The sequence below is a fragment of the Perca flavescens genome, chromosome 8, assembly GCF_004354835.1.
Source record: "Perca flavescens isolate YP-PL-M2 chromosome 8, PFLA_1.0, whole genome shotgun sequence".
Taxonomy (NCBI): Eukaryota; Metazoa; Chordata; class Actinopteri; order Perciformes; family Percidae; genus Perca; species Perca flavescens.
This window is the reverse complement of record NC_041338.1, coordinates 6,727,725-6,752,889: the sequence shown is the minus strand read 5'-3', so window position 1 is coordinate 6,752,889 and position 25,165 is coordinate 6,727,725. Positions and strand designations below refer to the sequence as shown.

Here is a 25,165-nt window from a genome sequence, read left to right as displayed (position 1 = left end):
TTTTTAGTGTATACAATATAATATAAACACACTAGGCTTCAGTAACATCTAGAATTGTTTTTATATGTGTCTCAATAATCACATTATGGGAGAAAGTAGATAAAGTTTAATATTGATTAATATGGATCGCAATGCTAGTTTTGTAACTGAAGAAGTTATAAATGTATACTCATAAGAACCACAGCCTTATGAGACTGTCGGTGACCAGGAACAGACAAGGATTAGAAGAAATAATAGCCCATCAGCAAGGCATTTTACCAATCTGAATTTGCAAATAGTAGGCTACAGCTAAAATGCATATTAATCATCTGACTTTGTTTTGATTTCTAATCATCTTAAATTGTAAACCAAAAACTACATCGCATAGCTCACTATCATTGGATCATTATGGATGAAACGCTGCCAGGAGAAGCCTGAAGAAAAAACTAATTATGCAGTTCATAAACTGTACAAATAAATATGTGAATATACCCAGAATTTAAAGGCAATATATAAGAATATTTGTAAACTATTTTTTCTTAGTAGAGCAACGCTGCCACCCTGTGACTAATGTGTGGCATTATAGACAGGACAGAATATTCAAAAAAATATCCATTCTTGTTTTATACAATAACAGGATTACTAAATACAAATTAGTACAAGTGGTTGTCTTTCTGATTCTTTATTATGCTGTAAAGAATTTAAAGCAAACTGGGACAGATTTGACAGATTTATGTTAATATTTCTAAGCTTGTCTGCCATCAAGTGTGATTGATGTAGAATCTGCAAGACCATACTACTCTAGTGTTAGTAATATAATGGTTCAACAGCTTATTCTGTTGATTTAATCTCTTTCTTTGATAACAACTATTTGATTTTTTTATGCCATTTTAGGCCTTTATTAGATAGGACAGCTTAGACACAAAAGGGGAGAGAGAGGGGGGGAATGACATGCAGCAAAGGGACACAGGTCGGAACCAAACCCGCTGGTTAAGGACTGAGCCTCTGTAAATGGCCGCATGCTCTACCAGGTGAGCTACCCAGGCGCCCAACAACTCTTTGATTTATGTAACATAATGGGGCATAAAATTCAACATTTATACACATTACCTGTACGTCACATTGTATATTATACATAAATAGCTATATAGACATAGCTATGACCGGTTTACCTACCTGTGATTGAGTACATTTGTTTTTTGTACTTTATTCATATTTAGTGAATATATTTCATTTACACTCTTCCCACATTGTACTGCAACTGCTGGACAACAATTTCCCTTGGCATAAAAAAGTTCTTACTTACATACTGGATGACTTAATATTTTATCTCTTTAAATATTAGAGATGTCTCTGGAGCAGTGGTTCCCAACCTTTTTTCCTTGGCGCCCCCCCTACTCATGTCTAAGAAAAGCTGAGCCCCCCCCACCCAAAACCGAAGTTGAGGTAACTCTCGAGATAGAGCCTCTCTTTCATTTTTGATACAGAGGAGTTATCAGCACTGTTTCTCCGGCATGTTTCATTCATAAAATAGTGATGCCGTGGCGGCAGGAAAATTGAGGATACAACAAGATATATAGTTTTCATACAGACTTTTGTATACATTAGATATTCTAGTGTATTATAATTTGTTTAACATGTGCAAAACATTTTTTTTTACCTCAACCTCAAACCAGATAAAGACTCGCGCCCCCCCTGTGATCTTTGCCGCCCCCCTGGGGGTGCCCGGACCCCAGGTTGGGAACCACTGCTCTGGAGCATATTGCACTCCTCTCTATACTGCCCCCTTGTGGGCCAAGTTTAAAAAGGCAAGCATGCATAAGCTTCAGTTTGCCTATAATGACTATATGCGGATAGTGTAGTGCAAGCAAACGGTTTTTTAATGCAGGAGTCAACACTTTCCAGGATCCACTGAAAAATCCTGATGGTCAAATTTGACTGATGTACAAAATTGTTGACTGAATGATTCTCAGAATGCCATCATGCTGCTGTCAAATCCTAGTTTTGGTGTTGTAGGATACCAGTCACTCCGGTGGAAACATTGGTACAAGACACTGAGGTTTCTGTTTTAAAAGACAATCATTTCATTTGAAAACACAACTTTGATTTATCCACTTTATTATTTATCTGTGAATTTCATACCTTTCCAGTTATTCAGGTCAGGCTATTATTAGTAATGACCCTGCGTAATGGCAGCTGCTCTGGAGCTGCTGAAAAACCCCTGTGATGCAATGCAATCAATTGTTGATGACACAGTCCAGAAGTTGAGCGACGTTAAATAAAGTTCCATATATGTGCATTGTTAAATTATTTAATTAAGAAAACACAGTTAAAATCAGTCTTATCAGTTTTTATTTAAAGAATTGAATAGCAAACATAGAAACAGGTACTGCTGTCAAAGAAAGGACCGCAAATTGTAAAGTAGAAAAACTATGGACTAAGCAGTTCTGGGTTAATGAGTGACTCAGCTCTCTGATGGTGGGGGCGCAGCCCTGCGCACAGCCTTTGCCAGGGCTTGTTGGATAACCGGGTACAGTTTATAACATCCCTCAATGCAGGTCCGAACCCCGGCTGCCAGAGTCTCTTCAGTCATTTCTCCATCTGACTGCAGCCCAGAAATCTGGTTGAGGCTGGGGAGGAACGCAACAGTCAGACCGCCCTGGTTACGGCTGCTGGCTGAGCTGCAGCTGTTTTCCTCCATGTAAGAAGGGTCAACCACATAAGAAGCGCCATCCTGGCGTATGGAACAACCAAGCACCAGGTCATACATTTCGATCCCTGCATCTGCGAGGGCGAGAGAAGCGCACGTGACTGCGTGGGCCAGAACTGAACCGCTGTTCTCAAGAACCATCACGTTGACCTCGATCTGAGAACGAGGATATTTGTTGAGGCACACGGCCGGCTGCAGACTCTCATGCAGCATCAGGGAGAGGTCCTTGTCCTGGCTTCCCTGAATCCAGGAGCCCCTCTCCAGGCAGGAAAATGGAGCGAAACGCATGTCAGTAGTCAACCTGGATACACAATACAGTTTTGTTAAAGTCTTCCTATATAGACACACACACACCTCGATTGATTTTTAATCGCGATTAGAAACAACTGGATTTCGATTTCCAACAACCGCAAAACAGAATAATCGAGAAAAACGATAATTCTGCAAATAACGTTTTGCAAGTAAACTCATTTTGTCTTTGGTTCTGAATGGAAAAAGAGGAAACATTGAAGATATTGAGGAAACATTGATGATACAACACCACCTCTTAACACAATAACAGGGATATGTCCCTTGGTGATCATTTATAATCAAAAGGGCATGCTATTTAATATTTGTGTTCCCAGAGAATGGTACCTACTCCAATTGGCTATAACAACAAGGCCAGGTGCCTTCATGCAATATGCCCCCAGTAAATAATGAATGAAGCCAGAAGCTTCTTTTGGCCTTCTAATATGTAATATTGATGTGGATAACTACTACTTAATTGGTCTAGTTTGCACTCATTTTTGGTATGTAAGCTCTTAGTTGTTTCTTTTTATGTTATAGTCTGTCTTTTCACATTACAATCTTGGTGTTCTCACTTAAACATGTAACTTCTGTTAAATACTTAAACTATCTATCTGAAGTTTGCTTATGAGCTAACGTTAACATTCAGCATCATAAGCTATAGGTCTAAATTTACTCATACAAGACCAAGGCTGCGATTTACTGCTTATGAATGCAGGCAGAATGTATAAGTTACGACGTCTCGCTTTAACGTGCACTTCCTGTGTTGTAGATCAATAAACAAGTCAAATAAAATAAATAAATACATTTGTCAACTCACTACATACCTTCCACATTTCATATCGGTCTCATCTTTCCGCTCTGTTTCTCTGGGTCCATAAACGCAGCACATCAACTTGGTGTTTCCAGCCTCGATGTAAGCAGAGCCTTTAGCCTGGCTCACCAGCCCGCACCGGACAAAAACAGGCCGGACGTCCACTTGATCCCGCTGCCGACCGTCCGCTCTGGGGCCTTGCGAGGGAAGAACGGTCGCGGGTTTGCACAAAAACAAAGACGGACTTTGGGACACTTCGGGGCCACGTACACGTTTGGTATCAGTCGGCATGGTGCAGTGAAACGAAGGGAACGAATTACCCAAACAGCGCGCATATGCCTGTGTAGAAGTCCAGCACAAACCTGTCCCCCGGAAACAGCAACCAGAGAGATGATTCCGTTATTGCGTCGCAGTAAAGGACATTACATCAATGATAGAAACAGCTCAAGTGCAGATGCAAATTGCAATAATAAGCAATATGATTTCATTATCATTATACGTCACAAAATCACTAGTTATTACAAAATTGGTAATGCATCTTATTTACTTGGCCAGAACCTAAACACCCAAATCAATAACTGACTAGAAATTATTATTTTAAGTGAACTTTTTTATTTAGGAACATGTTCACTACCACCTTTTTATTTTTTTTTATAAAGCAAGGCAAACTATTTAGATTGAGATGTCTTTTCAATTGCATCAGCCAGGCAGGAAAGTTGGTACCATTGGTGCTAAGATTGACAGTAGGCTTGTCCAATAGAAATGTACATTTGCCGATGTACCGGTGTGGCCCGACCAATGGGCGGCTGCCGTGAGCGTGGTCACTGGATCTGTGCTTTCCTTTTGGTCGAGCAGCGTGGGCTAACTAAAGCAGTGTGTCTGGGAGCAGTTAACTGATTCATTCTGCGAGAATAGCGACTCTTGTGAGTATTATTTTTTTCCTCAGGTGCTGTTGAAATACATTACGTTCACCATACCATTCAGTAAAGTAAGGTTTCTGTTATAATTGTGTGCTAAAATCTCTCTCTTAGCCTGTCTGGCTAACCTTTCGATTGCTAACGTCAGCTTGTCGACCTAGTGCCTCTGCCCAACACATCAGTTTAACCAGTTGATGGTATGATAATGTTGCATTCCTGCTTTTAGTTGAGCTGTTTCATAGGAATGATGTCTGACATGACTGGCACTATTTTGTGTCACTACTTTCTGTTTGCTTGTTCACAGCAGAGGTGGAAAGGGGACATGGAAGAACTGATTTTAGTTAGCAGGACAAAAAGAAATTAACCCGCTCTGTAACTTCATGTTTGACCGGATATAACTAACGTTCACTTTAGTCTCTATTTGTGGGCCTCCCCAATGGTAGAATCACTAAGCTAAGTTTTGGAGACAAGGCACAGGGCTGCTCCACTGACTGACGTGGAGTTTGTCTGTGGACTTAAAGATGTTGGTTTCAGAATGTACCACTCACAGACTGTAATGGTCACAAATACGAACCAACCAAAAATGTGTTGATCCTTTATTGTATCCTTATGTTCATACTCAAAAGTGCACAATTTCCTTGTTGTTACTGTATTCTCTTGTTTTCAGTTATTACACCCTATTTTATGTCTCACCCTTTGTGAAGTCTCATCTTTGTCATGATATGCCCCTTTTTTATGTTTTTTACAACACTAGTTTTTTAACAGTCTGTGTTTCGTAGAGGGGAGACTTTCCATCGCCATCACCTTGATGTCTCCATTTTCTCTGGTTGCCAACGGGGTGGTTCCATAGTCAGAATGGGGAGGGTGGCTGTTTACGGTTCGCTTGCTGGCCCTAGAGAGCTGAGGGCACCACCTGTGTGGTTTTCTTTGCCAGCTAGTGTACAAATAAGTCCACTAATCAGAATTCTACTGTGCTGCCTTTTAATTATACTTTTAATTAACTATTGATACTGTATTTATGGCTTACATTTTGCTCAATGCAAAAGCCCCATAGATACTTCATGGCAGCTGAAAGTGTTAAACACTACTAAAGCTTCACCAGACCAAACTACACTAAGTATTACACTCTGTATATCCTATGTGAGCATTGTAACCATGGCAACAATGGGTGTCCTGAATGCATTCAAGCCTTAAGGCTGTTTGGGTGCATTTAGGATTAAAATGTTGAGCACAAAGAACCCAACAAAAGCTGAATCATCCTTAATTTGAGTGATTTAGTGATGACATACTGCAATAATACAAACAATGCTATGTTGTAACTTGTAAGTAACCAATCCAGATCAAGATTTGTGAAAGACCTAGTTCCAAGTATTTGGGGTTTAGGGGTCCTCCCTCAAGAAAAAACAAACAAATGCAATTACACATCATTTTGGACCATTTTTATTGTCATATCTGTGTCTAAAAAGTTGGAAAAGCTAGAGCAGATACAAAATAAATAACACCCTTAGGTGGTTCTGTGGGTTTTGGATTGTTGGTTGTATAGATACAAGACATTCGTAGATGTCACCTTGGGTATTGGGGAAAATACAATTAGCTTTTTTTTCTTCCTATTTTGACTTGTTTGAAACACTGAACGATTAATCTGAATAATAATTGACAGATTAGGCCTAACTCATAATGGAAATATGAAATTGAAATTGAAAGTATGGAGACAAGTAATTATTGGTTTGTAACTCACTATAATGTAATTGTATGCAGAAACAAAAATCTTGGAGCCAACCTTGGAGCAATTGGCTGTTTTGCAGAAAAGGCTAAGTTGGTTTAACTGGTTGCAACTGGTGCTATTGCCTTCTGGTGCCTCTGACACACCGAAGCGACGCCGACTTGAGAGTATGTTCTGCACGTGCGCGAGACGTAATACGTCTCCATAGCAGCAGGCGGCGCTAATCTGTATTGTCGCCCAAAAAATGAAAACCGGCAGCTGATTGGACAAATGCTTCACGTGGGTCTGGCTGCTCCCGGATTTTACAACCTGGCATAATAGCGGCTTCGTTCGGAGTACGATCTCGTATTTTACGAAGATAGTTCACCACTGACCTCACCAGACCGTCCGACGGCCAATTATCGGGTTGCTGTGTCAGGGTCTTAACCAGAGCGATTTCACAGCAGACTCACTGTGAAAATGTAATAATTGTTTCACAGAAATGGGAGACAAGCAGTTTAATAGTTTCATTGTAAACCTTGTTAGAAAGCCCAGGAGAGTTATCACACATTTTACAAAAAACAAATGTATTCTCTTATATATGGTGAGATGTACAGTCACGTCTTGGAACGTTCAGGTGCCATGGAAAAGAACACCAACTCACTCAGCTCCTCGGAAAAGGCTTTTACAACTTTTTAATCAAGAAGTAAAACCGCTAATTTGATCCCACCAATTAATGTGTCTTCCTTTGTTGCCCTATATATGAGTTCAGCTGTTGGGAGCATGTTCAGACCAGAGATTCTATTACCATGCTGTTAGCAGTACTAGTAATTTACATACAAATGTTTATGTTGTCACTGTGGAACACAGTCAGGGACCCAGAACAATTTATTTAGACAGAGCTAAAGTAAAAAGGGAGCTGCCTATTTAAACATGCTTCATGGTTACAGTATTAATTTTTTTTGTGTATTTTTGTTCAGACAGCTGATTCAGAATGGACTCCTCTTTGAGTGCTGCTCAAATCCGCGAGAAGTTCATTGACTTCTTCCGTCGCTATGAGCACAAGTATGTCCACTCGTCATCCACCATCCCACTGGACGACCCCACGCTGCTTTTCGCCAATGCTGGCATGAACCAGGTACATCATCCATGCGTCTCCACGTTGTTCTCAAATATCGGTGCCTCTATATTTCAGGATGGTTCATTTATACGTACCGACTGATTCACAACATTTTGACTCCGTGCTAAGATGAGGAGATTATTGTAGCAAACTTTCAATAATACCCCACTCACAAATTTGCTCCTTATATCCCTTCCTTTTAGTTTAAGCCCATCTTCCTCAACACCCTCGACCCGTCCCACCCTATGGCCAAGCTGCGTCGTGCCGCCAACACCCAAAAGTGTATCCGTGCAGGAGGCAAACACAACGACCTGGATGATGTGGGTAAAGATGTCTACCACCACACCTTCTTCGAGATGCTCGGGTCCTGGTCCTTTGGTGACTACTTTAAGGTATTACACTGTCATACTCTGCAGTCACTTTTTGTCACCAACCCGACTGAAATTGGATATATCAGCAGATAGTGATTTATTTATTTTTTAAATTGTGACCAAGATACTAAGCGAGACATTTTGCAGTTGAAAAATCTACTTCTCAGTGCGCTCTGTTTCTAAATGACCTCAAACCTAGTTTGGCATTTCTGTACTCCAATTTCTTGCAACTTATTGGCCAATATGTACACCTATACTTGTACTAATATATCTGCCACAAGCTAATATAGACCAATGTGTCAGTCTGTCAGAATTATTGGTCTAGCTCTACTTACAAGTTGATCTGCTGCAGTGGCCTTCATTTTGACATGGAGGAAAGTGGTAAGCTACAGTATATACAGAATAATTTTTTCCTCTTCTTACTCTTCTGTCTTGTTATCCTTTCTGTCTTGTCTCTTTCTTCCCTCTGCTTATTCTGCATCTTCCCACCTCCCCCTGCAGCAACTGGCCTGTAAGATGGCCTTGGAGCTGCTGACCCAGGAGTTTGGTATTCCCATAGACCGTCTGTACGTCACCTACTTCGGGGGTGACGCTGAAGCAGGCCTGGAGCCCGACCTGGAGTGCAAACAGATCTGGATCGACCTAGGGTGAGCCTAGCGTGAGAATGAGATGTATTGGTGAACGCATCAGATGAAGGCATTTGCTTTAGAGCATCTCTGAGCAACTTTTAATAATCACAGCCCACTGTGAATTATTTTTCTCCCCATGCATTAGCTCCTAGGATTTTCTCATAGCTCACACCTCAACAATAGCCTACACAATTGTCTCTCTCTCTTCTCTCCATTTCTCTACCTCCCTGTCTCAAATCATATCTCATTGTTGCGTTTTGTCATGTACATGAATACATTTTTACCATTGGTGTTTCAATAGTGCAGTTATCTACCATTTATATATCAGTTATATACCATGTATTTATTCAAAACTTTCAGTTGACATTTTTCCCACTTTTCTTTGCTAGGCTTGTTTCACTTTTTACTCCCTTCAGCATCTCTGTTCACATAAAATCTTACACAAAATTGCTGGTCCTGCTAAAGCAGCTTCAACAGAGGAGGGCAAGTCTATAAAATGCATGCAAAGATATTTTTACGTCGTTGCTTTGCCTTTTCTGATTTTTCAGAAAGAGATTTACCTCACAATTATCAGTGCAGACGTATATGTATTTTATTTATCTTTATCATATACCATTTATATCTTTCTTCATTTTGTGACTGCTATCTAATGGCATTTTAATAAGCAGGCAGTTTAGGACAGTCATGAAGTATCAGAAGCTGAACATTCACATCGAGTACGACTCAAATAAATTATTGCACAAAAAAGGCACCCACATGAAAGAAAAATAATCATTTGTTTTGCTTATCGAGGTTTTCACACTTTGCACATATGTCCTAGTTGTCACAAAACTTCATTTTTTACCTATTAACAGAAGCGATTTAATAAAATCCTCTCTGTGTTCTCTCAGAATGGAGGAGGCTCGCATCCTGCCAGGCAGTATGAAGGATAACTTCTGGGAGATGGGAGACACCGGCCCCTGCGGTCCCTGCAGTGAGATGCACTTTGACCGCATTGGAGGGAGGGACGCCTCTCACCTGGTGAACATGGACGATCCCAATGTCCTGGAGATCTGGAACCTGGTGTTCATCCAGTTCAACAGGTAACCGGCTCACAGACGGACAATGATCAGAGCATGTTAAAAGATAGGTACCTCATGATTTACCTCACGATTATCAGTGCAGACAGACTGTATTGTACGGTGGCCCTGAGGGCTCAACACACTGCAAATTACAAATAGACACAACAAATGAAGAAAGATCTTCACCAGTTTGAATGCCCATCATTTAGAAAAAGTGCTGCAAATAGAGAAACGCGCTGCAAGAAGCTCACAACAACGCAAACGTTTTCACGGGACACAAAAGTGATGCACACAGTTGGTTGACTATCCATGAAATGGTTTTTAGTAGTCAGGGTTGTTTTTGGCTTATTTTTCACCTTGTGATGATTCAGATATTATTGCAGAATATTTGCGATTACCTAGCATTAGCCTTTTGCTTATTATTATGATACTAGTGCAGGGCCCCGTTTGGAGCGCGTACCTGTTTGGAACAGGCCGATTGCTTGGTTCCCAGTATTTTTTTCCGCAAGTTTATCTAACTTTGAGCGCGGTTCATTCAGGCGTGGCTCGGCTGCGGCTCATTAAGAGATTTGCGTGTCCACTTTATCGTCCAGCCAACACACATCCAGGTAGCCATGTGACCCTGGCGGAGGAAGGTGGGAGCCTGGCTCAGCCTGCCAGCCAGCGGCTTCCCCAGCCTCTTCTCTTAAACCACATGCACAGGTTGTCAAATTGGCGAAAATGTTCCTTCATTTGCTTGTGTTTTGTCTATTTGCATGTGTTTTTTTCTTAATTTGTAGTCCAACAGTAGTAAAGGCACCGACCTTTGTATTGATATGTGGACCAGAATAAATAAAGTGGCTCATAATCTTTTTTTTTTTTAGACCACATAGTTCACAGGTTTTGTGGTCAAGCTGATGCAGTTATTCACACATCAAATATTAGTTTATTTACATATATTTTATAATTTGTGGGATAAATGTTAAATCTTTCTGGTTCTTTGCTTTTGTTTTCACCTTCACGCTAACACCTCATGGCTGTGTGGTAATATCTGTCTGTTTCAGGCAAGGCTTGTAACCAGTTTAGTGGGTTATATAAAAAACATTTAACTGATCACAAGCTTTGTGACAGCAACACACCCAAACATAAACCTAACCAGGAATTTAGGTCAGGTGGTGCAACACCTTTCATTATCATCTGTTTTGTCCAATATAAAGTGCAGCTACTGAATTAGATGTACACACCCTCACTCCACACCTCTACGCTTTATTCTATTGTAAGTGCAGTCAAAACAAAATAAAAGTATGTTACTTGGCCCTAGGGCTGTCCCAAACGATTTTTCGATTAGTCGACTAATCTAACGATACATTTTTCAATAAGCGATTATTTTCCCATTGCTCAATTTTTAACAGTTTACACAAACCAAACTCTATTTATTAAAATTGTTTAACACTGCACTGTTCAAGTAAAATTAATTTGTAGTGCAACCTGAAGCCAGATGTAGGCTATCAATCCAACCACAAAATAAAGTCACTTTCAGGAGGAATACAAAAATAAAAACTTAAAGTCAGCAGAGCAGGTGCAAAAGAGTAGCCTGTACTGGCTTTTTTTTAACAGTAGTAGGTAAAATAATGAATAAGCTCTTGTTTAACATCCAAGCTCTTCTCCCTTTTAATCTTACAGAAAAAAAAGTGCAATTTTAGCAACATATGAAATCCGATGTATCAAATAAATCCAACATAAGGCAAGTTGCAGAGTGTCTGATATAACGGTCAGTAATCGATTGGGTCACTGCTGACTGACAGTGTTTGATGATGCTTAAGTTAAGTCATGGCGGGGCATTAAAACAAATCAACGGACTAACGTACCGTTGGGCTACTACTGGGAACACTTTCCATGTCACTATGTTGATAATCGCACACGTTTTCAGTGCACGTTGTACCCGGCCCGACACATAACTGGAATTATGAGCCCAGGCCGACCATTTTTTAATACGTGGGCCGTTATAACTGACGTTATAAAGGACTTGTGAGATTTCTGAAACAATCCGGCCTGGTTGCGCAATTATCGAAGACAGTGCTACAGATGGGGGAGACACAATTTTAGCCCAGTTTACCTCACACTCAAGTCAGAGCGGGACATATATCCAGTAGGGATGGGCATTCGATTACATTTTCTTAGTCGATCGTCGGGAGAATTAACGATCGACAATCGATTTAATCATTAATATTTTGATATTAAAATTCATTATTTATTTAACTTTTTATAAATTATTTATTATAATAATTATTTATAAATTAAATTAATTTTTACTTCGAGACAAGAAGAACACCTTATGGACTGTAGGTTATAGATTATAGATATATGCGCTGCGGTGAGGTGCTCTGAAGCAGCAGAACCTGCAGCTGCGAGTCCGCGTTCTTAAAGAGAGACCCTCGTTTGTTCCAAAATAATAAATAAAAAGAATCATGTTAAATAATAACTTAACCAAAAACATAATAATACTTGGATCTAACGGGTTTTGTCAAAATGTGGCTAACTCAAAACTATCCAAGACACGGACAAAGCCTAATAACAAAATAACCAGTAGGCTAACTCACATTCAACTTCTGCACCAGTCTACTGATTTTTGTTGAGAAAGATAAGCATGTTGACATAATCTGGGGTCAGACACGCCCACTACCTGGAGACCGTCAGTCCAGCTGCCGAAAACATCCGCGTTGCCGGGACCCACAGGTACCTCCGCGCTAACTTGGCCAGCCCGGGGAACCTTATTCCGTTCTTCGTAGTGAGTTTCTACCAGTCTGGTGATGGTACGTCGTGACGAAATGTGATATGCTGGTTCTATTATCCATGTCAATGAACTTGCAGATCCCTTGGGTAATTTTCTCTGCTCGTTGTGCATCGCAGCTCCTCCATGCTAACGCCGAGTTTATGCTAGGTTGAGACTGAGAGCAGGGTGCACCGCGGCCGCCACCGACCTTAACCATGGTCGGATGCACTTCGTTTAGTGGTAGGCTACATCGTTTTAGTCGTGGCTGTGTTGTACTTATACACGGCATCTCAGTGTTTGCAGTGAACTAAGTAGTGTTTTTTTTTTATCAAAATGGTCCCAGGCCACACTTGGCCATGTCCTCTTCATGATTACTTTTGAAATCGAAACGGAAACTCGCAGCCAGGTAACGGAGTATGGAGTCAACTATTGCCCCCAGGTGGTAAAATGTTTAATTGCTGCCACACTGTGCAATTGGTTTAATTGCTTCAAGATTCACACTACGCAACACAACCAGCATTAGTTTAATCAATACCAAATTAACGTGATCGGCGAAATTCTTAATAATCAATTATCGATCGTCGAGTAATCATGCCCATCCCTAATACCCAGAGCTACGGGAGAAGCTGGAGAGGCATAGCTTTCTCCTCACCCTATTAGGCTAATAAAGTAATGATTAAAAAAAACATAAATGAAGGGCCCGGCCCGAGGATAGTGGCGGGACATATTGGCCAGAGCCGGCCCGTGGGTCAAGCTCGGTTATTTATAGATTTCTACGAGTGACGCGTCGACGGAAATGATTTGTGTCGACGCCGACGAATCGTCCCAGCCCTACTTGGCCCAGTAAACTCATAATCTGGTTTGATGTGAATGGAACAAAACTGTATGATCCTCCTTTTAACAAATGCACACAGTAAGAAAAACCTGTGTGCTTTCACATTATGAGACTGCCTCTCTCAAAGTGCATGCTCGTATACTGATCAGTGAATCCGTGTTTGTAACTGTTTCTCGTTCCATCCTGCTTAGGGAGTCCGAGACTGTGCTAAAGCCACTGCCTAAGAAGAGCATCGACACAGGGATGGGCCTGGAGCGCCTGGTGTCCGTACTGCAGAACAAGATGTCCAACTATGACACTGACCTCTTCATCCCGTACTTTGAAGCTATTCAGAAGGTACTGAAAATGCCCCAGATTTGTGTAACTGAATGGAAAGGGGTGTAAAAAAAAAACTTGTTAAAGTGTCTTACACTTGCCGTCAATTAGATCCACCAAACAGCACATATGTAAAAAGAAAATGCGTCCCTTTTAAAGCTAGTTTGGCTTTTTCTCCCATTAATTCCTTCTTCCAAAACAGTGAAAGAACACTAGGGGCAAATGCCAAGAGTTGAGTTTTCATTAAAATAAAATTATGACTGGCGTGTTAAATGCATGCCAAATTAATCAAAGCACAAAAGGCCAAATTGCCTCTTAAGTTACCATATGACCGGTTCCTTTTTGAAATGGAGTCCGGTGCAGTGCTCACTCCACAGAAAACGCACCAGAGCTACATTCCATCACTTCCAGCGAACTTCAATGAGAACAGTGAGGGCAGAACAGCATCACTGATGTGTTTTTAAAGGTATAACATGCAGTGCTTTCCTAAAATAAAAAACATGTAAAGACTAATGCAAAAGTAATCCCTCTCCATCATCACTTTTAACCCCCTATGAGTGTGTGGGGTGGTGTCTGTATCTGCAAAGAACCTGCCCTTTGCCTGGAGTTTCTGTTTTCTTTTTATATTGGAGAGTCGGAACCATGTCGGGACGTTTCTGGGCATCAACGAGACAATCGGCGCTTACCCACTGCTAGTACCTGCTCTGCTCGGTTCGACTCTGCCGTGGTGCCCCGTTCTCCTTTTTCCATTGCAGATTGAGGCGAGCGTGGCTGGTCGTCATAGCGACGCCGCAGGAAACTGCCGTGACCAAACGCGACACGCACAGAACGTCGAAGGTGTGTTGTTGTTCCCACAGCCAGAAGCTGGAGGCAGCTGGCTAAACTATTTAGAAGTGGCGGGTTTGTTTGCTAGCAATGATGACGCAGTGATTAGTGACAATTCTCGCCGACCAATCAGTAGTCTGCAGGTTTTCACGTCACCTTTTGGTATCGCCTCAGCTTGCTTGGAACCTCGACAGAGGTGATACTAAAAAAAAAGTACTTGTTAGCTAGTACCAGGTACTTTTTTTTATAATAGAAAAACAAAAAAGGCAAGTAGAGTCGAGCTAATACCATGTAATGGAAAAACGCCATTTGAGCCCACGTGGATGTGTAACCCCCATCCATTAGCAACGTTCTCATTTCCAAACGCTGTTTGCCCCTCGCGTCTCATATCGAAACACGAATTTAACTAGTTCAAACGCATCACCCGACCACTCATTTACCGCGCAACCCGGAGCGCAAGCCCGAGCCTGTGTAAAATGATAGAAATTAAGACCGAACCTGTCAGGTTCGGGCAACGATCTTCAGCTCTACAATGCGGCACCTTCCCGCAGAGGTGTGTTTGTATTTATTTGTGCGTATGGGCTTATTTGTGCTTCTTTTAACATACGGTAATTGCGGCAAGACAAAGAGAAGGAAAGAGCATTTTATTCCTCTAATTCACTGCTTTGTTTGGCGCTCCCTCTCTTCATTCACTCTCTAGCTCGCTCGACCACTGCTGCGCCCTCTCTCTCTCTCTGGCTGTTGCGGAAGGAGGGGCCAACTTTGAACACAATGTGTTTCCGTCAGCACGTTAGCGTGCCGTTCACGACCGAGCCTGTTTGTACCTGGTAGGCTAATGACAACGTTACCTTCACTTCAGCTGTTCAACTGACACAGACACTTGTCTCAGTCATGTACTCACAGCGGTGCACTGCAGAATGAATGAAGGGACAACACTTGAATAGATATTTTATTTTTTGGGGGTTCCCTTTGTATTCGTCCCCAACCGCTTGGTTCAGGACGTTCGGTATGCGACATTGGTTCGGTATGACCTGTGACGTTAACGTAACGTGAAGTTAAAAAAAAAACATAAATAAATCTGTCCTCTCGCTTTAGCTCTCTGGCTTTCTTGGTCGCTCTGGTAATGGAAAAGGATACAGCACAGTAAACAATAAACAAAGTGGCCACAATTGGAACACAACAACAGAGAGGACAATGGAAGTCCATGATCTATAAATAAATAAATAAATAAGGCGTATTTTGCATAATTGGTACTGTTAAATAAGATCCAGTTGAAACATTTGGAACATGACGGGTGGTGCTGATGAAGGGCTGTGGGTGTACAGTATATCAGAACAAAAGCTACTGAACTCCTGATCTAATACGCCGTTTAAACATGGTTTGTGTTTGTTTCAGGGTACAGGCGCTCGACCTTACACCGGTAAAGTAGGTGGCGAGGATACTGACGGTATTGACATGGCCTACCGTGTGCTGGCTGACCACGCCCGCACCATCACCATCGCCCTATCAGATGGCGGCCGGCCTGATAACACAGGAAGAGGGTGAGACAGGAACATTGCAGAGCAAAAAGGAATGACAAAAAAACCATAGATTGTGTGTTAGCACAACACAATGCTGATACTGCAAAACTACACAAGATTTCAGACAGCGTGGCTATAAATGCTTTGTTTTGCAGTGCATTTTTTGTACTTTATTGTAATGTTTTGTTGTTTCCATCATGTTTTAGTTACGTGTTGAGGAGGATCCTGCGTCGCGCAGTCCGTTACTCTCACGAGAAGCTGGGGGCTCAGAGAGGCTTTTTTGCCTCTCTGGTGGATGTGGTGGTTGATTCCCTGGTGAGATTTTCTTTCTTCACTTTCTTTTCATTCTAGCCACAATGGTCTATATGTGACACATATCAACTTGAGAGGAGTGGACTTTTTAAACTGGTGATAGCCTCAGTAGGGGTTTTCCATAACTGTTAAAATGGATAAAAGTTTAGTGCAGGTATGTCCAGAACCGCTGAGGTTAACATTAATATAAGATTAAAAAGTACTGTGTGCTGGTTATAGCGGAGCTAGGCAGTTTTCTGGAAAAGCCCCCCAAAAAAGCCAGCATTTGACAAAACGGCCCCCTGCAGCTCTCTCCTCTCTGTCCACCTCCCTTCATACAGCAACATGAACGAGTACTAGTCATTCATTTTAACCCCGATGCCGTTATAAAGCGGCATTTCTTCGTGTGTTTCTTTGTAAAGCCCTTTGAAATGACAGACTGTTATTCAAGGCTCTAGCTAGCTACATAGGCATGTAGACATGACTTTTTGTATGGGCACTAAGGCTGAGCAATAACATAACATAACATATTTTTTGTTTTAAAATCTTCTGTTCTCCAAATTAAGGATATTAAGCAAACGTGTAATTAAAACCTGTCAAAAGAGTAAAGAGTTTTATTTTATTTTTTTTTAAGACTTCTAAAGGGTTTCATGTTGTGTGTGTGTGTGTAACAGTGGAACACAGTTCATTGCATGAAATGCTAATAGTAACTTCTAACATCCAGTTCCTAACTGATGCTGTAAATAGGTGACCTCCTCTCTGTGATCCCTCGCTTTTCCCTTCTCTTCTTCTATCTCATCTCCATCCCTCTCTCGCCCCATCTTCTTTCACTCTCATTCTCCAGGGCAACGCCTTCCCGGAGTTGAAGAAAGACCCCGAAGTAGTGAAGGACATTATTAATGAGGAGGAGGTGCAGTTCCTGAAAACCCTCAGTAGGGGGCGTCGTATCCTTGATAGGAAGATCATGAGTTTGGGAGACAGCAAGACCATTCCAGGTGAGACTCCGTTACAGAGAAGCGCTTGTGTGCGCACACGTTACGTGTCATATGTTTTAGAGGAAAGAGCTTAGATTTATTGTAATTGTGAAAATGTGTTAAAACTGCTTCAAAAAAATCTGTTAACAGAAAGTAGGCCTGCACGATTCAGGGAAAAACACGAATCACGATTTTTTAGCTTAGAATTGATATCACGATTCTCTGCCACGATTTTTTTTCTCATAAAGTGTAATGTTTATTGCACACATGAACCATGACAAAACAAAACAAATTGGCAGTACCAAACATTGATTTTTTTTTTTGGCACCTATAGCACATTGCACATCACCACAAGCCTGTAAACATAGAGGCTTCAATGAATAAAGAAAATAAAGTACATACTGGCCATTTAAGTACAGTAGGCTACCAAAAATAGTGACATATAACACATTGAACAAAATATGGCCCTGATACAGGCTCTATCTGAACTCCTTGAACATGTCTTTACATAATTAAAACATGTTAATGTCAATGTCAAATGCTTTCAATGAATTAATTGAAGGCGATTTAACTGAAAGTGATTTCAAAGTTAAATTGTGAATGGGTGAGTCGAGATCGCGATTTTTAGAACGATTTATCGTGCAGGCCTAATAGAAATCATCATTTTAAAAAGTTCTCTCAATCATTCTCTTTTTGTCCTTCCATACCTTATATCTCTCCTCTTTGCTCTTTCTTACTATTCCCTCACTCCATTGTTTTTTTATTTATTTATTTAATTTAAATTCAATCACAATGCGTTTCTTGGCATTATGGATCGTTCTCGCTTCCTTCATTCATCCATCTTTTTGAGCTTGCATGATGTCTCAAATCGTTATTGTTGAATATAAAAAATAAAAAAAACTCAGATTGGCTGAAGGAAAAGGGACTACAATTAGAAATAAAATAAGCCGTTTCTTTCCCCTCTCCGTTTGCACGTCCAGGTGACACAGCATGGCTGTTGTATGACACATACGGCTTCCCTCTGGACCTGACCTCCCTCATCGCAGAGGAGAAAGGCATGGTGGTGGACATCGCTGCCTTCGAAGAGGAGAAAAAGGCAGCACAGGTGAGGAGACGGAAGGAGGAGTGGAGGGAAGTGAAGGAAACCTTCTGTGTTAAATGATTGTTTGAATTTGGCCTTGACCGCTCTGTAAAGGGACACTCCCCTGAGCAGTGTTTTGTGTCCACTACCGTGGGAACATATTTAGCCTCGTGTCAGCGTTCTCCAGTATTGCACAGTAAGTCATAATCACGAGCTGTGCACCTGCTGTTTAAATGAACCCTCATTTACTTCACAGCGCTGTGCTAATCCCTTGTTGTTTGATTTTGCAAAAAGATTGATTTCTTTTCTAGTTTACTGCAGCCTCAGACTGCTCTCACACTGCTGTCCAACACATGAGTGAACTAATGTCTGTGCACATACTGGCACCGCAGCTCAGCTCCCTACCAGATGGGGAGTTTGACACACTATGCCTTTTTCTATATTTCCTTCTTATCCTGTCATGTACACTGGGTTTATTACAGCAAATATGATACCATAGCCTTGTAGTAAGTCCAAACATTATAAGCTTTACAAAGATAGGATGTGTTCCAGGGCGGTTGTGCATTAGATTGTACCTAATAATAAAATAAACTTGTAAATCCACAGTGAACACGAGTGAGAGAGACCAAGTGTTTGTGAAAGTACACCCACTTTTATTCATAATGCATATAGGCTGGAGTATTGTTGCCTCGTATGCACTTTTAAAACCCGAGCAGATAAATGGATATGAATGCATTTTAAGGAAGTCAGCAAATTCCGATTTTGTTGACTAGATTGAGTCAAGTTTAGAGTGCAATGAGAAAGATATGCTCTGAGCCCCATGTTAAAATGTCCCCTTTATCCAGTCACACAATAAATTGCAGATTAGTTAAACCAAACCTATAATTTGCTTTTGTTATCGATAATACAGCAAATTTCACCTTTTCAATAAATTTATTTAAAAGGTTTTTAAGTTTGATTCTAAAGGTAAAGCCTAGTCTTCCCCCCTCACCAATCTCTGCTTACTTACAAGGGCACCATTGCTGCATTCAGGGCTTACCACAGATTGATTTAAAGTAATACGATCACACTAGAGCATCAATTCCCCCTCATCCCAAAATAGATAAGCAGTGTATCAAGACCATATTCCAGCGCTGACGCAGCACTGCGGACATAGGTGTGGTACTGCGAGACTAGAGTCCATCCTGTGGTGTGTTTAAGTGTTAAGTGTTGTAGATGTTGTGATTTATAACTGAACAACTGTGTGTGTAGTTAAAGTCCCAGGGTAAGGGCGCAGGAGACGTGGACCACATCATGTTGGACATCTACGCCATCGAAGAGCTAAGAAACAAGAACATACCCGCCACAGATGACTCTTCCAAATACAGTTACACCTCTGAGGAAAACGGCAACTACAGTTAGTGTTTGGCATTCTCACAAATAGTGCTCATATTATGCTTTTTGGCTTTTTCCCTTTCCTTTATTGTGTTATATTTGTGCATGTAATAGGTTTGCAAAGTGAAAAAGCCCAAAGTCCACCCCAAAGGGACTTACCATCTCCAACAGAAAACACTGTTCACCAACTGCTCCAAACAGCTCTACTGTAGTCCAGCCTTTACTTCAGAGACAAACGTGGTCACTTTGTAACACACATTATAATGCTCGCCTAGCTGCTAGCGTGGTACACCCATATACCCTGCTTCTGACTGGCTAGTAGTCCTTACCTAGGTACTGCGCATGTGCAACTCCCAACAAAGATGCCTCACTCTGTAGCTAAAACGGAGGGCTCAACACACAGGGTGAAAAGAGGAGCTGTGTGCAGTACAACAAAAATATGGTGTTTCTTGAAAATTAAACCATGTAAACCTATTCTGGTACAACGTCGAAATACAATTATAAACCTGAAAATGAGCATAATATGAGCACTTCAAGTTTAGTTGGACAGGTGTATTTACAGAACATTTCTCGCACTAACTCTTAACGTGTGTGTGTGTGTGTGTGTGTGTGTGTGTGTGTGTGTGTGTGTGTGTGTGTGTGTGTGTGTGTGTGTGTGTGTGTGTGTGTGTGTGTGTGTGTGTGTGTGTGTGTGTCTAGAGTTTGAGCAGGCCTCAGCCACAGTGCTGGCCCTGCGCTGCGACCGCGCCTTCTGCGATGAAGTGACCACGGGTCAGGAGTGCGGTGTGCTGCTGGACCAGACATCCTTCTACGCCGAGCAGGGCGGACAGACATTTGACGAGGGCTACATGGTTCGAGAGGACGACAGCACAGAGGATGTAAGTGCAGCAACAACAACAAAAAAACTAGGATGAAAAACAACATGGAAGCATGTGCTTCTCAGTGGTTTGTAATGAGCTCCACTGATGCTGTTTGAGATTGTTTTATAAAAACATCTTAAGGTTTGAGGTATTAAAAAGAAGCCCTCATTAGAGTCATTTTCAGAGTCTGTGTGTTGCTTTTTTCCCAAACTACATAGTGGTCATGTTGCAGATAAAAACTAAAATCCATGTTTTTTTTTTTTTTTTTTTTTTTTTATATATCTTTTTGCTAGTACAAAATACACACACAATCCATCAGGTTAGTTAGAAGGCTGGCTAACAAGCTGGATTTGAAATTTTTCGCTTGTTTTCTAATGTTTTTTTTTCCAGAACATAAACCTAACATCTGTCACATCGTCTTTCTTCATTTCTTTGCAGCGGATGGAGTTCACGGTGAAGAATACGCAGGTTCGAGGAGGTTACGTTCTCCATCTGGGGACGGTCTATGGCAGTCTGAAGGTTGGAGACCGCGTTACCTTGCGTGTAGATGAGGTAAGAATAGAATAATACATATGCAGGATTTGAAATGTATTTAACTATATAATCAAGATACACACATGATATTTTTCGTTATCGTGGCATGAAAATAAGTTTATGACACATTTTCAGGATCTGTTTCGGAGCTCTGTCTGTTTTATGCCTCTAGGTGAAGCCCTGACTTGTTTATTGGACGTACACGTATGTCTGTTCATATTCTCTTTCCAGGCTCGACGTAGGCCCATCATGAGCAACCACACCGCCACACACATCTTGAACTTCGCCCTGCGGGGGGTTTTGGGGGAGGCAGACCAAAGGGGCTCCCTGGTCGCCCCTGACCGCCTGCGCTTTGACTTCACTGCTAAAGGTGCCCTGAGCACGGGGGAGGTCCGCCAGACTGAGGAGATCGCTTGTACCATGATAAAAGAAGCCAAGGTCGGTGGGGGAATACACATTTAAATAAACACACACCAGATAGTAGTTTTATCTATATATCATAATATTTCCCATATTATGCTCATTTTCAGGTCCATAATTGTATTTTAAGGTCTTACCAGAATAGGTTTAATTTTCAAAAAACACCATATTTTTGTTGTACTGCACAGCTCTCTCTCACTGCTGCAGATCCTCTTTTCGCCTGGTCTCTGTTTCAGCTACAGAGTGAGACCTCTTTTCTTCTTCTTCTTCTTCTGTACTATCTTTGATTGCACTTGCACATGCGCAGTAGCTCAGATATAGATCATGTCAGCTAGCTAGCTCCATAGACAGTAAAAGAAAGGCTGTTTCTCCGACTTCGGTCAGTTACAAGGCAGGATTAGCTGGGAGACTTCTAAACGAGGGCGCACATGTAAGTAGTTCTTTTGTAGATTAAGGTGAACTTGTGTGTGTTGTAGAGTGCTTTGCTATTGAGAACGAGGTAGCATGCTAGCGTTAGCATTAGCGTTAGCATGCTAACGCTACAAGCTAACGGTTGCAGTTAGCCAGCTCGTTTCGGCTTGTGACGTCACAAGCTGTGCTGATTTTAAACAGCTCACCCGGAGACTGAAGGACACGTTCAGAAACCGTATCTCACTCAAAACAGCATGGATGGATTTTCTTTCAAACTTTGTATGCGTGTGGAAGCACCAGAGACACAAAATAACACCCCAAATCCCAGAAAGTGTTTTTCATAATATGGGCACTTTAATGTCTTCTGCTGATGAGATTAGAGAGGGTTTGTACCAACCTTTGACCCTGATTTAAGTTTCACATGGTCTTGCCTTTGCCGTAATAATAATAATAATAATAATGAATGTTATTCATTAAACCACCAGTTGACAGTGCTTTCTCTCTCCAGCCGGTGTATGCCATGGAAGCCCCACTAGCAAAAGCCAAGGCTATTCAGGGTCTGCGTGCCGTGTTCGATGAGACCTACCCCGACCCTGTCCGAGTCGTGTCTATCGGTATCCCCGTTGAGCAGCTGCTGGAGAGCCCCGACAGTACTGCTGGTTCTCTCACCTCCATTGAGTTTTGTGGTGGAACGTGAGTATGATGCTTTATTTCACTTCTCTTGCATTTCTGCTCGTGACAGAGGATGCAAGCCAGCCCGTCACGGTGCACGTTTAGTCAGCATCTTAGTCCACTTTACTTCACGTCATTACTGACATAAATAGCTGGCAACAAACCTTATGTAGAGAACCTGTTTACAACTTGTTTTCAAGTGATCTTGGTTTAAGAATGTAGCATTTCTAATCCCAATTGTCAGCTGCGACAATCGAATAAGAAGTCGGTTTGCGTATTAACTTGTTTTACAAAAAGAGAACCTCATTGCCACGGTGATCATAGCATGACCACCTGGATAATGGACTACTTAACATCAAGGCTGCAGTTTGTCAAGCTGGGGAAGTGTGTTTCTGGGTCGCTAAAATGCAGTACGGGGGCTCCACAGGGGACGGTTCTGGCTCCGTTTCTGTTCACTTTGTATACATCTGACTTTAAGTACAACTCTGAGTCCTGCCACATTCAGAAGTACTCTGATGATACGGCTGTTGTGGCATGTGTGTGAAGTGGAGTGTGTTGTGTGTGAGCTGCTGGACACTCCAATTTCCCCACGGGGATGAATAAAGTATCTTCTCTCTCTCTCTCTCTCTCTCTCTCTCTCTCTCTCTCTCTCTCTCTCTCTCTCTCTCTCTCTCTAGCTATCCATATATATAGTGCATCTATCTAAAATAATCTTTTTCATTTTGTTAATGTTGCGTGTTATGTTCGCCAACAAGCTTTTTTTCAGCACAGACGTCACTAAACCCTAACTGTAGTGATATCAACATGCAATACCACTGACAAAAAGACAAACTAAAATGTAGTTTTACAAATATAAACTTCACCAAAAACTCTTTATTTCTGTCACCTTCCACCTTCTTTTCCCCTCTCTTTGTCACTCACTCACTCACTGTGTTGAATGTCAAAAAGTGCCATGACTTCGCGAGTGATGACGTCCTGTCACTGTTCCAGTTGCTCACCCTAAAGGGGAGAGAGAGCGGATGACAGTTCGCTTGAGTTCAGTAGAGCACACGGCTCTGCGGAGTCGTGTAATTGCGACAGCTGAAGGAGCGGCGGTGCGCGGTGTACATAGCCAAAACCCTGTTGTGCGTCTGCGGCAGAAATCTGGCCGCCACGGTAAAATCAACATAGAGAAAACACATATTTTTGCATGCTCCTCGGTGCAGATTGGCTCTCATAACGGGTCGGGTGGGTTTGAACGCAGTCAGGAGGACTGCAATCTTAATCAGTCATCTTGTGTTTTTCATCAGATTATGTGAATTAAGTTTGACAAAAGTGAAGTGGTTTTAGCGAGAAAAGATGAGGATGATAAACTGATATGATAAAATGGGACATTTTGACACACGACCAATGCTAAATTACAGTAAAAAGCTGATCAAATGAGCAGTGGTTTTAAGAAAGAAAGCATTTTGACTAAAAGTAATGACCTAAGGTTGATTAAAATGTAATGACTTTGACTAAAACGTTTTGAGTTTGATTAAAATCCCTAAAATTTAGAAGCATTTTTGTATTAAGACTAAATCTAAAATAGCTGCCAAAATGAACACGGCTAGTGCATTAAGAATAAAAAAATTTAATTAAGAATGATTATGAAACTTTTGATAAACTGAATCTTGGTAATTCTATCAGCAGCTAAATTCTATAATGCTGGAGAATAAAACAAAGCAGAACTCCTGCTGAAGTAGCAGAACGAAAACACACGGCAGGATGGAAAATCTAAACCTGTTAGCACTTTTGTAAGATGAGCTCTGCTCTGTGTTCACCGTTAACGGGGCACGTCCCGAGTTGGAGAAGAAGAGTTATCTCTGACTAAATGTCTGCATCTGCATGAAGCCGGTGCCCAGTGGCAGTGTGTAAAGTGGAAACCATTAATTGGATTTGTGGGTTTCTTTACGGTGAGACGGCTGTGTCCCTGTGCAGACAAAGGCCTGGAACATTTTGTAGAGCTCACTCCAGCGATTAAACCCGCTGCACTGACTTTTACAGTGTCTGCCCCCCGGCTGTAAAATTCACCTGAATGCCAAGACATCTCCACTCTTGCATAGATTATAGCAAGACTTTTCATTTCGTTTGATTACTGTCAAAATGATTTCCAGGCTGTATTTTATGTGCATTCGTGTTGAAAATGACCCCGCATGTATAACGTTGGTTCTGATTCAAGCACTTTTTTAACCCTCCTGTTGTCCTTGGGTCAAATTTGACCCATATTCGAAACGTTTCTATATCCAAAATTTGGGTTTCTTTCAACCAAATTGTCAAAAAAATAACGTGGATAGTTCCATACAACCATTACTCTTCACAAGTAAAATGAAGGCAGTGTTTCCTTTTAGGATTCTTTTTAGCAGTGGGGGCAGGTCTGTCTGAACAACAACCCCCCCCCTCAACACAACAGTATGTGGAGTTACCATGACTACATTTTTTTTGTACAGCCCTATTTCTGATACTGTGGTGGCAGGAATTTTGCCATGGTGGGCCGCCACTACAAAATCAACATAGAGGAATCACTGGAAGGATCAGCTCAGTACTTTCATTGAGTTTGGGCGTTTTATTCAATTTTATAGCATTTGGAGAAAAAGAAATAAGAGTGACAAAATTGTCAGAAATGGCTTCAAAAACGTGGGGGAAAAAACAGCAGCAAAACCTTTTTTAAAGAAGCGCAGGAAAAATGTGA

At 41.5% G+C, this 25,165-nt stretch overlaps 2 protein-coding genes across 2 annotated transcripts in view; one reads left to right on the top strand and one right to left on the bottom strand.

Moving 5' to 3' along the window:
• Positions 1-2,313: 2,313 nt before the first annotated feature.
• On the bottom strand, positions 2,314-4,218 carry exosc6 (exosome component 6). The gene is made up of 2 exons (XM_028586003.1): positions 3,805-4,218; positions 2,314-2,990 (listed from the first exon to the last, which is right to left on the bottom strand). Exons 1-2 carry the CDS (start codon positions 4,080-4,082, stop codon positions 2,444-2,446), a joined length of 825 nt encoding a protein of 274 aa, XP_028441804.1. The 5' UTR covers positions 4,083-4,218; the 3' UTR covers positions 2,314-2,443.
• Positions 4,219-4,609: 391 nt separating this feature from the next.
• The window catches only part of aars1 (alanyl-tRNA synthetase 1), a 29,719-nt gene continuing 9,163 nt past the window's right edge, over positions 4,610-25,165 (top strand). Inside the window, exons 1-15 of the mRNA XM_028584446.1 lie at positions 4,610-4,714; positions 7,391-7,548; positions 7,734-7,922; positions 8,403-8,548; positions 9,421-9,612; positions 13,370-13,514; positions 15,714-15,859; positions 16,045-16,153; positions 16,974-17,124; positions 18,084-18,208; positions 19,436-19,580; positions 20,258-20,436; positions 20,857-20,970; positions 21,184-21,390; positions 22,292-22,476. Coding sequence (XP_028440247.1) covers positions 7,405-7,548; positions 7,734-7,922; positions 8,403-8,548; positions 9,421-9,612; positions 13,370-13,514; positions 15,714-15,859; positions 16,045-16,153; positions 16,974-17,124; positions 18,084-18,208; positions 19,436-19,580; positions 20,258-20,436; positions 20,857-20,970; positions 21,184-21,390; positions 22,292-22,476 — 2,177 coding nt within the window. The 5' untranslated portion in view covers positions 4,610-4,714; positions 7,391-7,404. The remainder of the gene's footprint in view (positions 4,715-7,390; positions 7,549-7,733; positions 7,923-8,402; positions 8,549-9,420; positions 9,613-13,369; positions 13,515-15,713; positions 15,860-16,044; positions 16,154-16,973; positions 17,125-18,083; positions 18,209-19,435; positions 19,581-20,257; positions 20,437-20,856; positions 20,971-21,183; positions 21,391-22,291; positions 22,477-25,165) is intronic.

Bases quoted from the DNA above. Each gene is read 5' to 3' on its own strand.
- exosc6 (XM_028586003.1), bottom strand. From the start codon at position 4,082: ATGCCGACTGATACCAAACGTGTACGTGGCCCCGAAGTGTCCCAAAGT. The intron at 2,991-3,804 runs GTATGTAGTGAG...TTGTGTATCCAG, and splicing joins ACCGATATGAAATGTGGAAG to GTTGACTACTGACATGCGTT.